This window comes from Tachysurus vachellii, chromosome 17 (assembly GCF_030014155.1).
Source record: "Tachysurus vachellii isolate PV-2020 chromosome 17, HZAU_Pvac_v1, whole genome shotgun sequence".
In the NCBI taxonomy this organism is placed as follows: domain Eukaryota; kingdom Metazoa; phylum Chordata; class Actinopteri; order Siluriformes; family Bagridae; genus Tachysurus; species Tachysurus vachellii.
Window position 1 is genome coordinate 7433972 of NC_083476.1, and position 15019 is coordinate 7448990.

General features: G+C 38.6%; 2 protein-coding genes across 2 annotated transcripts; one reads left to right on the top strand and one right to left on the bottom strand.

Annotated features, from left to right (window-relative positions):
- Positions 1–237: 237 nt before the first annotated feature.
- spout1 (SPOUT domain containing methyltransferase 1) lies at positions 238–9119 on the bottom strand. The gene is made up of 12 exons (XM_060890539.1): positions 8991–9119; positions 8413–8452; positions 8064–8183; positions 7079–7238; positions 5838–5930; positions 4983–5032; positions 4762–4892; positions 4542–4614; positions 2224–2322; positions 1758–1860; positions 689–836; positions 238–583 (listed from the first exon to the last, which is right to left on the bottom strand). The coding sequence occupies exons 1-12, from the start codon at positions 9027–9029 to the stop codon at positions 509–511; spliced, it is 1131 nt and encodes a 376-aa protein (XP_060746522.1). The 5' UTR covers positions 9030–9119; the 3' UTR covers positions 238–508.
- Positions 9120–9284: 165 nt separating this feature from the next.
- nsa2 (NSA2 ribosome biogenesis homolog (S. cerevisiae)) lies at positions 9285–14256 on the top strand. Its single transcript, XM_060890387.1, has 6 exons — positions 9285–9445; positions 10572–10759; positions 11553–11703; positions 12442–12621; positions 12799–12991; positions 13872–14256. The coding sequence occupies exons 1-6, from the start codon at positions 9443–9445 to the stop codon at positions 13937–13939; spliced, it is 783 nt and encodes a 260-aa protein (XP_060746370.1). The 5' UTR covers positions 9285–9442; the 3' UTR covers positions 13940–14256.
- The last annotated feature ends 763 nt before the right edge of the window (positions 14257–15019 follow it).

Genomic DNA, 15019 nt, shown 5'->3' on the forward strand with positions numbered 1-15019 from the left:
CAAATGATTACTTTTCCCTTCTCTTACACACACATTGTTTTTTCATTGGGTGTGTGAACAAAAATATACCTTGCCTACTGCATTGCATGTGAGTAGGACCTGAGAGACAGGAATGAAATGAAGAATGTAAAATGATCCATATTATTATTATTAATGATCTTTTTGATTTTTTTTTTTTTTGGTGTCTTTGCCTAATTGTGTTTTTGTGTCTTTATGAATGTTCTGTACTTTGAATGGTTTAAAGCATTATATCTCTTTAATTAAAAAAAACAAAAACAAGACTGATTCTTTTTTTTGTTATTTCATTCTATTAGAAATATTATTTGTGTGTGAGAAATGACAATTATTATATTAACAATATTACAGGATAAAATATGCAATGGTACAGTCCAGAATATTCCTCAAGTCCAATGTCTGGGTCTGAAACATTTGCTGACAAATTATTCTCTTCCTCGAGTGTTGTTATTTATTTTGGTCACATCACTGTGCCCGCCTTCTCTTCCAGATGTTACCGGTTGGCCTGGTTAGATACAGCAGTGGCGATTTTTTGTCGTAATGATGACAGGGAGATCAGTATGGCCTCCTGTTGAGGTGGAAAAAAAAAGAAGAAAATGATTAAACCCAGAATACAACCATGTTTATTTCAGTGACTTTTTTAGAATTATGCATCACTTGCACTGTCTTTCACCTCGGTGCGGATGGTGCGGCTGCCCTGGCTAGGACAGGTGTTAAGGTAGAGGTCAAAGAGTACACTGGGGTCGGTTACGTCCAGGTTTGTATCAGCGTCAACACTCGCTTCCAGACCATGCAGCCCGCCAAAGACCACTAACAGATGCCTAAGAAGAAAGAGAGACAAAGAGGTTAACATTTAACCATTTAGACACTTTTATCTAATCAAAACTTTGCTAAACTCTGCCCAGATTTAAAATGTAGCACAACAGTAGCTAGGCACATCATTATTTCTGGTTTACGGTAAGGTGCTATGTGGTGCGCATGACATCGAAGACCGTAGCAGTAGATCAGAACATTCGCTAACAATAGGCAGAACTCAATAAATATGTCTGTGGTATTATGCAGGTCTGCCTGTCTCAGTGAGAAGACAAATGCCTTGCTGGTGAAGACATTAGTAGCCACTGACACGTGGCTTTTAATACGTTTTTAATAAAAAAAAAAGAAAGAAAGAAAGAAAAGAAAAAAAGAAACTTACAAACATTCCATGCCAAGTGAGAAACTTTAAAACTCTAAAGTACCACAGCATATAAATATTTATGAACTATCAATTTCCTTCAATATTCCTTTTCTTTTGTTTGGCTGATTTCTTTGGACCACAACTTTTTGTTTTACTGCTTTCATCCAAAATTTTTTAAGGACATCTAACCATATACTTGTTAAATCTCAAAGTGAAAATATGTTGATATATTTTACTTCACAATGATGGACTCAAACATTCCGAATCTCTGTTGACATAAAGTGAAGACGCTGTATCAAGATTTGTGTGTCCAGATTTATGTCAGCTCCCTTGTCTCCCAGTTTAATTGGGAAGAAAAATAGGATGCCCTTTTTGCATTTTTTCAGTGATGACACAGTAGTGTAAAGGCTTTACTCCTACTCAAAATACATAGACTCTTAGTTCTGATACTGTAATTATCTCAGTGACAACACTTATACTGGTAACAGCCTGCAGTCTGACTACATGAAGACAAACTCAAATCAAATCAAAGGCACAACTAACTATGACTTTAAGAGCTCTAACACACCTGAATGGTGGAAGAGTGGTATCATCAACATTGTTGCCTTTTTCTGATGTCCCAATAGTCAGATCATAGCCATCTTTAAATGGACTCTCAGTCAATACGGCACCTAGAGAACACACACAAACAGCGCGACAAACATACGTGCGCGTGAACACGCGTGACAAACACACACATGAACACATGGACAAATATACACACACGAACGGACACACGAACGCGAACAGACACAAACAATTATATTTAATAATATTCGTTTAGAACAAAATAATGAATATTACATTAGTTAGTTAGTGATGAGGCAAAAAGAGTTATTATTGACAGAAATTTCAGGTAAAACTACTAATATTTTTACGCCATTGAATTTATTTGGGTATTTGATGATGATGATGATGATGATCTAATGTTCACAGTACAAATATACTAAACAGTTAGTACACTCAAAATATTTAAAATAAAACATGTTACTTACTGAGGCAGGAGGCGAGACGTACGCTGTAGCCCCAGTAAAGCCCACCTTCTGTCCTGGGAACATGAGGAGCCACGACTACTCCTTTATACACCCTGCTCTCTGTATGCAGAACACACAGAGCAGTCAGCACTACCTTGTATATTCAACAAAACATTTCAACACTGCACTTAAAGATATTTCGGGATGAAGTTCTAAGCCCAGTAATAACCAAAAGTCAATAAAGACAAAATAATTTACTGCAACATACTTGAACATATGAGCTCAATGTGCAGAGCTTTTAGACACTGGGTTTCTTACTTGGTGATGGTTTTTGTGGCATTTTGCCTTCTGGTTTGGCTTCAAAACGTAAAAGGCACACTCAATTGGATTTGGGGCAGGTGACCTTTGAAGATCATTTCTTGTCTTAAAAAAAATCAAAGGTTGCTTTTAAAGTATATTTCAGTTCATTGTCCATCTGTACTCTGAAGTGCCATCCAATTATTTTTGAAGCTGTGCAGCTAATATAACCCTATACACCTTCACTCATATTCGGCAAGGTCGCTCATAGAAGATAACATGGAGGGGAGTGACATCTGCCTCACACAGACCCTCCACTGGTGTCCCACAGGGCTCAGTACTTGTTCCTCTCCTTTTGGTAAAGTTATTTCCTCACATGGGTTCTCTTACCACTGCTTTGCTGATGATACTCAACTTATCTTCCCTTTACCACCCTCAGATACCACAGCTTCAGTTCCGAGGTTGTTCGTGGATGACGGCTTATCAGTTATAGATCAGTCCTAGCAAAACTGAACTGCTGATCATCCCAGGTGATTCATCCCCAGGTCATAATCTTGCAATATCCCTGCATAACGATCTGATCTCCCCTTTCAATCACAGCTTGCAACCTTGGGGTAACCATGGACAATCAACTGTCCGCTCATGTCGGTTCCTTCTCTACAACATTAGAAGGATTGGGCCATTTTTGTCCACACAAGCTGCTCAGGTACTTGTTCAGTCTCTTGTCATCTCAAGACTGGACTACTGTAACTCACTGCTGGCAGGTCTACCTATGGACGCAATTCGTCCTCTGCCTACAAAGCCAAAAATGTACCAGCTCCCTCTTACCTCAAAGCCTTTATCAGTCCTTGCACTGCACCTTGCACCGTTAGATCTACCAGCACTGCTCAACAGGCCCCACCATCTCTCAGGGTAAGAGGTAAGTATACAACAAGACTCTTCTGTTCTGTTCTGTTACCGAGGTGGTGGAATGAAATTCCCCTAGGGGTCCAGACAGCTGAGTCACTGGCTATCTTCAAACAACGGTTGAAGATATTTTATCTGACCTTTTATCTGTTTACTTGAGGGAAAAAAACGAGAGAATAACCCACAACTGGCCCTGGAGCAGCCAAAATTGTTTAATTATTTTTGTTTCCTGTAAATGATTATGCTGCAATGTACAACAATGCATTTATATACCACATTTCTGTAAGAATGCACCACTTTGTGTTTATAATTCTCCATTTGCTCTTTGTGTTGTATTCACAGTCATTTGTCTCTGCTTCACTACCTCATAACTTCGCTCTCGATCTTATTGTATATACACAAATATATCTCTAGATTTATTTATATTCATATTCATTCATTCATTCATTTTCTACCGCTTATCCGAACTACCTCGGGTCACGGGGAGCCTGTGCCTATCTCAGGCGTCATCGGGCATCAAGGCAGAATACACCCTGGACGGAGTGCCAACCCATCGCAGGGCACACACACACTCTCATTCACTCACACAATCACACACTACGGACAATTTTTCCAGAGATGCCAAGGACCGGGGGGGAGGAAACCGGACCAAGGGACCAAGGGACCGGGGGAGGAAACCGGAGTACCCGGAGGAAACCCCCGAGGCACGGGGAGAACATGCAAACTCCACACACACAAGGTGGAGGCGGGAATCGAACCCCGACCCTGGAGGTGTGAGGCGAACGTGCTAACCACTAAGCCACCGTGCCCCCTTATATTCATATTACTAATTGCAATTCTAGTTAGATGATAACTGCATTTCATTATCCTTGTACTTGTACTCATTACAATGGCAATGAAGTTGAATCTAATCTTATCGAATCTATAGGGAAATTCCCTTAAATTAAAGCTTCACTTTGACTTGAGAGATTAGATTGACAAAGGACGTTATTTTAGCCATGTCTGAAAATGTATATATCCGACTGTATGGGCAAAAATTTTTGTAATACAAACAATACATTTGTGTTACAGTTAATACTAGTAAAATAATTTGTGTGTACTTGTGTTCTTGGCATGTGTGTGTGAGATAAATTTACCTGTGTTTTGGTTTTTATTAAGACGTACAGTCACCCTCAGTCCAGCCTGAAGCTGCTTATCTATCTGAACTTCCTAAAAAACAGGAATACAGTAAGGCAATCTCCTTCTGTCCAAGAATCTGTGTCACTCTACAACTTCATATACTACAGAAAATTTAAATGAACTTATTTGCGCTTATCAAACCAACAGTATATCTCACACACACACACACACACACACCTTTCTCATCCCACAGTTGACGAAAGACCCTTTTCCTGCTTTACTTGGTCGATCCACAATCACACCCTCTCTGAAATTTGACTCCTCATCAATTCGCATGTGATGTGGGCTGTCCAGAGGGTTCAAAAGACCTGAAAACACAATCCACACTTAGACAACACACCGTAATAAAAATAATGATGATCTTTAACATGGAGAGAGAAAAGCAGAGCAGTACCTACCAGCAAACTGCAGGTCATGGTGTTTGGGGAAGAACGCTTTCCGCAAATATCTACACAATAAAGAAATTCTTTAGTCTGTATCTCGGGGTAAGTGCAAGCAATTTGTCACGTATACATTACAGCACAGTGAAACTATTTCTTCACACATCCCAACTTTGGAGTTTGGGGTCAGAGCACAGGGTCAGCCATGATACAGCGGCCCTGGAGCAGAGAGGGTTAAGGGACTTGTTCAAGGGCCCAACATTGGCAGCTTAGCAGTGCTGGAGTTTAAGCCCCGAGCCTCCATTCAACAACCCAGAGCATTAACCAATTGAGCCGCCACTGCCCTAAATACAAATCTTCTGAGTAAAAATGTTGTTTAGTGTCGTTAAGAGCATAACAGACCGTTAATATATGTTTAGAAGTCATTGTTGTGTCACAGATCACGGGTTTGGGGTTTTCTTCACCATGTAGTAAAAAATCATGTCAAGTCTTGACTGTCCAATACGACATCTTGGGTATACGGTCTGATTGTGTCTGGATTCAAAGGAGAAGCTGAGGAACTGTCTTTCATTTATAGCAGGGTTGATTTTGTGCAGTTTGTTATAAATGCACCGGTCCCACTCAGTTTGCTTTTTTTTTTTTTTAAAAAAAAAGGTTTGAAATCGCATGGTGGGATTTGACATTAAATCTGTAATTCATATTTTCATTTCGTCCTGCATTTCCATAAAAATGTGTACATCTTATGAGAAATGGAAGCAAATTATAGAAGCATTGTGATGTAAAATGGTCCTACCACCACCATGCCTACAGGAATGTAAATAATGTAAATGTCAGAATGTATCGTTTGTGTTACGGTGAGGAAACAGCGCTCACTGTGGACACTCCAGGAACTGCAGGATCCGGGCCAGCTGGACACAAGCTTGACCTCTCTTTCCAACTCCTTTAAACTCTCCCTCGACAGTTCCCCTAAAATTCCATGACAAAAAACAAGTTAGAGAAATTGCAGATGAGTCCAAAAGTTTCAGCAGAGCATCAAGTATCACTTCAGTGAGTTATCCAAAAAAAACCAACTTAATTTAAAGGATATTTTTCCAACCTTTAATAGATTAGAAGCCTTAATTTTTTTTCCACATATACTTTATATTACAGCACAACAACTTTTGGAAGTTGGGGTCAGAGCGCAGGGTCAGCCATGATACAGCACCCCTGGAGCAGAGAGGCTTAAGGGCCTTGATCAAGGGCCCAACAGTGGCAGCTTGACAGCGCTGGGGCTTGAACCCTGATCCCCAACCCAGAGCCTTATGCACTTGAGCCACCACTGCCCCTAATTCAATTAAATATTAATAAATTATCCAATTACTTACTTATCAAATTAAATATAGGATTGGATCTTGTCTGGACTAGAGGTCTTCACGGGTCCACTTAGATCCGAAAACCCAAGGTCCGATCTAAAAGTTTTACTTTCACCTCGTACACGGGTCGGGTATAATAATAGTGGCATCGGGTCTCGGGTAATTTAAAATGAATGTGTTTTTACCGAATGGACCCGAGAAGACCCGAACTACTTTATCTCGTGTGTGTGCATCGACTCGAGTCCTTTTCCAACCTGTCCTCTGTTTGCCAAGACCGCTTGCGACATGTGGCTGCTGACGTGTAGCTGGCGGTAAGCTAATTTTCGTTGAAACAGACCTGTCAATCAATTTTGAATCCACGCAGTAGTGGTTACTTTAGTGTAGAGTTATGCAACATTCGGGTCCAGTCGGGTTAAAAAAATGCCAACAGGTTGGGTCGGACTCAGGTCTAATTTCTTCAGGTTTGTCTCGGGTCGGGTCTTTCCTAAAAAAAAATACAATTATGCACGTCGGGTTCGGGTAAAAAGTGATTCGGGTCACTTCGGGTCGGGTACATTTTTTTAGACCCAAGAAGACATCTAGTCTGGACTTGTTAGACAGCAAAATAACATCCTCTGGAATAATAAGCAGCATGGGATGTTTGTATTCATGTGTTTAAAATAATGTTGAAATATTTCCTACAGATCTAGAAAGGCAATAAATAACCCTATTATACGTATATTAGAATCAAAGCAAAGAAGTGGCTTTGTGCTACTGACTTACTTGCTGTCTTCGCCCTGCTCATCGAACACCACCACCTCATCCACGCAGAAGACGGCGCAGGCACGAGCAATCTGTCCAGCCAGGTAAGTGCGGAGTTCAGGCGACTGTGCATTATCCAACACGGAGCCCGGCAGAGCAACACTTACTGTGTACAAACGACCTGAGGAGAAATCCAAGAAACTGTTCAATCAAATCCTAAGAACTTCTTGTAAAATTGTATGACCAGGTTTTAAATATCTCACCAATGCAGCACTTTGATATCTCTCTGAATGCCTCATAAACTATGTTCATCTAAGTGTGTCTTAAAATCATCTACTGCTACCATTTTTTCATGTCCCATGTATGAAACTGTTACAGTGAAAGGCAACTAGCTGTAAATGAGCGCTGAGCTTTTGGTGTTTTTGGTATATGAGAACAGAAAATTCAATGTAATTCAATTTCTATTGTGTTTTCAACAATCAACATTGTTGCAAAGCAGCTTTACTGCTTTTTATTCTTTAATTTTCAGGGGGAAAAAAATGATAGTTAAATTATTATTATTATTATTATATTTAATAGTTTAAATTTGTCTTTGTCCTGTCATTGCTATTATACATTGATTTGTACCATTTTATTTTTTACTTAAAATCCAGAAGTACTTAGTACTCCAGAAGTAATAACTTACAGCAATGATGTGCTTACTGTTCAAAATGAGGAGGCACATAACACATAATCAGGCAAATAAAATCACACTCATTTTAAATCGCAGCACCTACATCAATAATGTTAAACTAAAGACTAAACGTGTGTGTTGGGGAGGCTAGTAAAGGAGGGAAGATCACAGTTTCCTTCCAATTAAAAAAACGTTCATAACAATAAGCTATAAGAATATATGAGGAAGAAGCCATTCTTACAAAAAAAAAAAAGAGCTCAGAATTTCATAAATTATCATTAAAACTATAAATGACCATTCCAAGTTCATTTTTACCAAGAGGTGTCAAAATACCTATAGTCTTCTCCTCTTCCTCCTGAGATTGCTGCTGCTTCACCTCTTCTTCCTTCTGCTGTTGTTTCTCCAACTGCTGAATCAGCTTGGCCTCCTTCCATTTCTTCTTCTGTTCTTTCTCTACACATAAAATAGACTACATATAATCATCTGCACTGACAAAAAAAAAGCAATATAATGTACTGCTTATCAGGGTTACAGGGACCCGTGAATCTATCCAGGGGATTCTGGGCACAAGGTGATGCACAAGGCGAAGTAAATGAGCTATGCGCTAATCCACTAGGTCAAATATTTTCACTCTTGGTAGGTAATATCTGAAATTATCAGCCCACAGCAAAGCGTTACCTACTTTCTGCTTTCCGTTTTTTCCAGTTGACTCTTTCTTCACCCTGAAATAAAAGGACACAAGATGACATTAAGAAAAAAACACCTGACATATGATTATGACTTCAGTCCTAAACTGATCTAATCTGTAGATGAATGCGGAATTCCTGCATTTTTGTCATTTTGTGAACTACATAAGGTGAAATAACCATTATGATATATCCTGTTACAGTTCAAATAATGGAGTACCTAGTTTTCCCTTTTCCCCTGACCTAAACCACAGGCTTACATCCCTGGTGATCCCCCTGCCCAAAAAGGACCAGGAACCTGTGCCCTAAATATATAGAGAGGAAAAGGGTCGATTCTAAATGGCTTCCCATAGGACTCTATAACGCACAACAACAAAAAAAAGCGTACAATATTTCATTTACAATTAAATATATCATTAAGTAATAAAGGATTATTTAAAATCCAGCCCTCATATTATACTGTTGTGTTTACATCACGAAGACTAGGTCCAAAATGTGCAAGAATATCAACGTGACTCATAATAAAATACAAATCAAACATATAACTCCACAAAAAAAATACATAAGTACAAACCTCTCCAGAAAAGAGTTTATTTTTCTTTGGATCATCCATGCTTTGCCACTGTGTCTCATCCAGATGTTACGTTTGAGAACAAGGATGTCCTGTATTTAGTTCCGGACAAAAAACTGCTCCAGAAACAAAAACAAAAACACGTGTCTGGATCTGTGTAACAAATGTTTAACAAATTTGTACAATTATAAACCACAGACATATTCACATTCACGAATAATAAACAAATTACGCCATATCGAGTCTTGTTTATAGTGTCCAAATATTTAACTACGGCATGCCAAGAAGACGGACGGTTTTAGAGGTTGCGCTTCCTTTCAAGCACGAGCTCTGGGAAAATAACATCAGAAACCCAAACGGCTCGATTAGGACTGAATAACAGCTGTTTAACCACAGAAATAAGTGACACGTAACATTTCTACATCTTTCTCAATACGTAAACATCTACAAACAACATGGTAAGAAGTCATTCGGTGTCTTTTATGTTGTTAATTTCGAGAAAAACACGCTATTTTGTTGGCTAACGGTTAGCATTAGCATTGGTGCTAATGCCGCTAACATGCTAAGTAAAGTTTCTGTAGTTTTTCTAGAAAGTTATTCTAGGCTTAATGGCATCTTTACATACACAACTTGACCATTTTGCTATAATAGAGGAACATCTGTGACATTTCTTTTAGTGTATTTATTTGGTCCGGAGTATGAAAAACTATTGATTTGTAACGTGTGATGTGCGGAAACTATTATAAGTAAGTTAATTTCAGCACTGTAACGTATGCGTGAATAAGCTAGTGCTAGAATTAGGCAACAGTTTTCCAGACCAGATAATTAGCTAATGAGTGAGTGGGTTCAGGTCGTTACACCTGATCTGTGACGTGTCAAGTCAAGAAGCTTCTATTGTCATTTCAACCATATATAGCTGTTGCAGTACACAGTGAATTGAGACAGCGTTTCTCCAGGATCATGGTACTACATAAACAAAGACAGAGCTATAAGGACTCAGTAAATAGTCCTAGATACATAAGGTGCATCTGTGTAACCTGGTGTAAACAGTGCAGGACAAGACAAACAAGACAGTGCAGGATAAAAGACAGTGCAGACAAAAAATACAAGACAATACACAAAAGATAATAAACAGACCTGTGTAAATTCTGTATGTTCAACAATATTGTGTGTGCAGTAATACTAGAATGAACACAGTATTATAGCAGCAGGTCCCTGAGATAATTTAAAGTATTGTGCAAAACAGCAAATGACTGAAATGTGAGACGGCGTGTGCAAAAACAAAAAGTAAATAATACATTACACTTTGTCAGTTATGAATTAAATGTAAACTGGAATGAATGTTTACTCAGACAAAATTCTTTAGGGGTCACAAGGAGTACTTGTTTTTCTACTTTACTTTATGAAAACATCAGTGTATTTTACATCCACAATGTAAACAATGGCATCTGGGTTCAAGGAACATGAGTAAGACTTTATCTCCTGTTGTCATGCAGTGATGTTGTGTATTTAAAAACTGAAGTATTTTTTTCAGAACACGTCTGACCTTTGTGTTTTTTTTTTGTTTTTTTGTTTTTTTAACAGCCGCAGAACGAGCACATTGAGCTTCATCGTAAGCGACACGGTTACCGGCTCGACCACCATGAGAGGAAAAGAAAGAAGGAGAGCCGTGAGGCGCACGAGCGCTCACACAAAGCCAAGAAGCTCATCGGTCTGAAAGCCAAACTGTACCACAAACAGAGGCATGCCGAGAAGATCCAGATGAAGAAAACGTGAGTAAACTTGCACAATGAATCATAAATAATGATTAGAAATCCCCCAAAAAACTTTTCCTGCATTTCTACTGTGGAGCACAATAAGCACAAAATTTTGCCCTAGAAATAAGATCATGATTCTTTAATCTTTTAAGCAAAACATTACAAGAAGTTAAGCAGACTATGGGAGCTATATTTTTGTAGAAGTCTAAATGAAGGCTTGTATATCTTTGAATGATTCATTTAATGACAGATTTCTATAAAGTGGCCTAAATCCTGAAAAGCCCATAGAGCCCTGACCCAGGACAAAATCTCACTATAAGCAGACGTTTAGAATTGTGTGTGTGTGTGAGAGAAAGAGGTGGTATAATTTCCACATTAGACGTTGTACGTCTCTTTTGTGTGCAAGCACAAATGCTGCAGAATCTACACTGTCCTTGTATTCACTGTCTTCATAGAGAATTTTTTTTCACATCATGTATCTACTGCATTAATTTCAATACCTACTGCTTGGATGTCGGTGCAGTCCCTAATGAGGAGTATACATGTGTAGTATGTATATTCTTTTTCAAAATGAGAATTTTGACAAAAGCAGAATAGTGTACTGAAAACTAGTGTTGCACCAATATAAAAATGAGTTGAGTGAAACCGATCTTTAGGAGGTTGTTGAAACACCTTCACTATGTTCCCTTGTAAATGAGAAGTGTATGAGGTTTGTTAGTGTAGCTGTGTGTTAATCAGGTTATCATGTAATGGGATAATGTTCAATAACTTTTTTCTGCTATCTGTTTTTTTTTGTTTCTGCCTTCAGAATTAAGATGCATGAACAAAGAAGAACCAAACAGAAAGATGACGACAAGACACCAGAAGGAGCAGTACCAGCTTATCTGCTGGACAGAGAGGGCCAGTCTCGTGCCAAAGTTCTCTCTAACATGATTAAACAGAAGAGGAAAGAGAAAGCTGTAAGTTCTGTCCAATAAAATGTTGTACAATGATTTTCTGTCCAATCAGGGTCTGTCAAGTTGTGTAATTAGGGATGGGATTGTATTAGTAAAGCTATGTTCACACGTACAGTGATTTTTATTACACAAGTTGCCAGGCGCTGTATTATGAAGTCGTCAGTAGGAGTTCCGACTACTGGTTGCCATAGTAATAATGTTTATCAGTGGTTGCCACGACTTGCATCTCACATGGTGACAAATCAGTTTTCTTGCGGCTAAATTGAAACTTTCTGATGGGAGGTTTGGAGTTTATAATGTGTATATATAATTCAGCAGTGTATATTTGCACCATGAAGAAGAAGCAGTGCGAGCTCTTTGTTACAGATCACATGCGCTCTCCTGTCTTCACTTGAATTGGATGCTGCACCAAATCACTCAATATTAAAAATAGTTAAAAATTTTCTTAGCTTTGTCACAAAACATCTAGTCGTCAGTGACCGGCACGCACACACAGACAGACTGACTTTATTTTAAAAATTAGGTAGCATTGGACAGTATATTCAGATAAGCAGAACTGAAATATATATAAAGTGAGAGATATATAGCAAGGCATAGTTAAAACAGGCTAATGTTTTAAAGAGATGAAGAACCGAGAAGCTGTGGTGCATCAAATTGAAAATTCTTGCCCTGTTTTATGTCCGTTATAGTTTTTTTGCAGTCTGTGATGTGTTTAAGACAAAAGTTTTGTGTTGTTTGTAGGGAAAATGGGAGGTCCCTCTTCCCAAAGTGCGTGCTCAGGGTGAGACGGAGGTTCTGAAGGTGATTCGCACTGGAAAGCGGCAAAAGAAAGCCTGGAAGCGAATGGTGACCAAAGTGTGCTTTGTTGGAGATGGTTTTACACGTAAACCACCAAAATATGAACGCTTTATCAGACCAATGGTAAGACGCTAATATAGTTTTACTGTAGAGTTATACTGATCATTAGGATAGTCTGAGTTAGTTGTTATAATAGTATAAAGAAAAAGATAGTAGTATAGTATAATAAAGAAAGATAGTATAATAAAAACTGTTGAACGCTTAATTCAGATTTTCTGGGGTATTTTTTTCTTCTCACAGGGTCTAAGGTTTAAGAAGGCACATGTAACCCACCCTGAGCTGAAGGCTACATTCCACCTGCCCATCCTGGGTGTGAAGAAGAACCCCTCCTCTCCCCTCTACACCACACTCGGAGTCATCACCAAGGGAACAGTCATCGAGGTCAACATCAGTGAGCTTGGTCTGGTCACACAAGGTGGCAAAGTTATCTGGGGTGAGTGAGTCTGTTTTTTTTTTTTTAATGATTGGAATGACAGTAGTAGTGTTTAAAATGATCATTAATAGCAATCACAGTCTCATAGAAAGCAGTTTTGAGTGGCTTAAAAAGCCTTGGACGTGTACTTTAAATTTGCATTCTATTAAAGTACACATTTTGTTCTGTATTTTACAGTAGTCCTAAGAGGCCAAGCATTATTAGATATTTTTCGTTCCTTTTTATCACAACTTTTCTTGCAATCTCGGAATAAGAACATGTTCTAGAGGCAGCAAAAGTGCAGTAACACAGCTATCATGCTAAATGCTAACACAGAATTCCCTTTTTATCAGCTGTCAGAGATTGACTACTTCCACACAAGTGTCCGACACATAAAAAGGAGGCTGTCAGATCTGATGGAGATTTCAGACGCTAACACACACACACACACCCCAGAAACATTCGCAAGGCACAATATTTTTGCCAATGATGTAATTACATCGTGAGAACTATTTTTTATGTCAAGTCCAGATCATGAGAAAACAAGAAAGAAAGAAAAAATCTATAACGCACGGTCTCTTGGGGACCTTTTAATATGACTTTCATAGTATTTTAAATAGAACTTGAAATGAATTTCTGTGTAAAATCTGTAAATAGCATGACTGTTGTATTTTTGTGTTTCTATTTGATGGTCATTTCTATTCTCTTTCTATAATCTTTAACAGTGGTTAGAATATTAAGGCTAGCATTTCAAACAAGGAAGTATTTGTTACTTGTGGCCCGAGTAGATTGTGGTAGTTTCTTTATCTTAAAGGTACTGTTACAGTGATGTGTGAGATGAGTTTACATGAGAATCTCACACTATTCATATGTTTAATGTGTGTTCGTGTTTCTTTTGCAGGTAAATACGCACAGGTGACCAATAACCCAGAAAACGACGGCTGCATTAACGCCGTGTTGTTGGTGTGATGGAATTAATGGACTGTGCCTGAAGGTGCAACTTCTTTTTCTCCCAAATGCAGGAACTTGTCATTTCAGGATATAACTGTGGGTAAAAAAAAATCAAAAACAGCAACCTGACTGCTGTTCCATGGCAAAGAAAATCTGGGCTGCAGTCCTGAAGAGCCACAAAACTACACCAATTATTGCTAATTATTGTGCTACTGCACAACAGTTTCTTCTCAGCAGCTCTTTTTCAGAGGTGTGTTAGAATATGGAACACACTATACTGGTCTATGCTCACACAGAGGAACATGTGGATTGTATTAAAGATCTTTTCAAATAAATGTTTTATGTTGTGGGATTCATGCATCTGTACGGAGCTGTGACCTGACTGCAGAATACTATAGTTCAATTCAGAAGTCAAATTAAACATCGAAACTTTTCTGTAAATACTGGATGATGTACAGAATAATCGTAACTTTTTTTTTTTAAATCGGCTTTATTAAGATTATAATGCAAGAGCTTTACATTACCTTTGAAATCAAAATGTACAGGTTGTAATTTGAAGGCTTTATAGGATATATTTAAGGTAAAATTGACATGGTTTGTCTAAGAGGCTTTTGAATGAAAAATGCTAGCGTTCCTTGCTCAGATGAAGCATGATGTTTTCGGTCTCATTTCCACTGTCAGTAACAGCATGTAAATACTTCTCACCATGTATTAATGCTGGAAGCCGGTGGTATGCGATATCTTTGGAGGTTTGCACATCGACTAGAGCGGAACCGTGCACGGTCGTGTGATCAGAACAAAAGCATGTGTTCAGAATGCACACTTCTGTACTACACACCTGTATATACTGTACACTACATGCTGCATCGATACACAAACCGTTCCTGAACAAACGTTGCATGGTGTAGTATCCTGCTGACAGATGGCACTGCCATTAGGGAATACCATTTCGATGAATGTCGTCTACAACATGTTGAGAATGTTGGTACATATTAATATAAAGACATAACATAAATATTCACATGAATGTCAGGACCCAAGCTTTCCCAGCCGATCATGGCAGCTTTTTACAAAATGCCTCAAAAATTGAGTTTTTTT

What these genes read in the sequence shown, in the direction of transcription:
- nsa2 (XM_060890387.1), top strand. An exon ending in AACGCTTTATCAGACCAATG is followed by an intron (nt 12,622 to 12,798) that starts GTAAGACGCTAA and finishes TTCTTCTCACAG; the next exon opens with GGTCTAAGGTTTAAGAAGGC. An exon ending in AGGTGGCAAAGTTATCTGGG is followed by an intron (nt 12,992 to 13,871) that starts GTGAGTGAGTCT and finishes TTTCTTTTGCAG; the next exon opens with GTAAATACGCACAGGTGACC.
- spout1 (XM_060890539.1), bottom strand. Translation starts at nt 9,029, where the DNA reads ATGGATGATCCAAAGAAAAATAAACTCTTTTCTGGAGAG. An exon ending in GGAAGAGGAGAAGACTATAG is followed by an intron (nt 7,239 to 8,063) that starts GTATTTTGACAC and finishes ATTTCTCCTCAG; the next exon opens with GTCGTTTGTACACAGTAAGT. An exon ending in ACCACTCTTCCACCATTCAG is followed by an intron (nt 837 to 1,757) that starts GTGTGTTAGAGC and finishes CTTTCTTCTTAG; the next exon opens with GCATCTGTTAGTGGTCTTTG.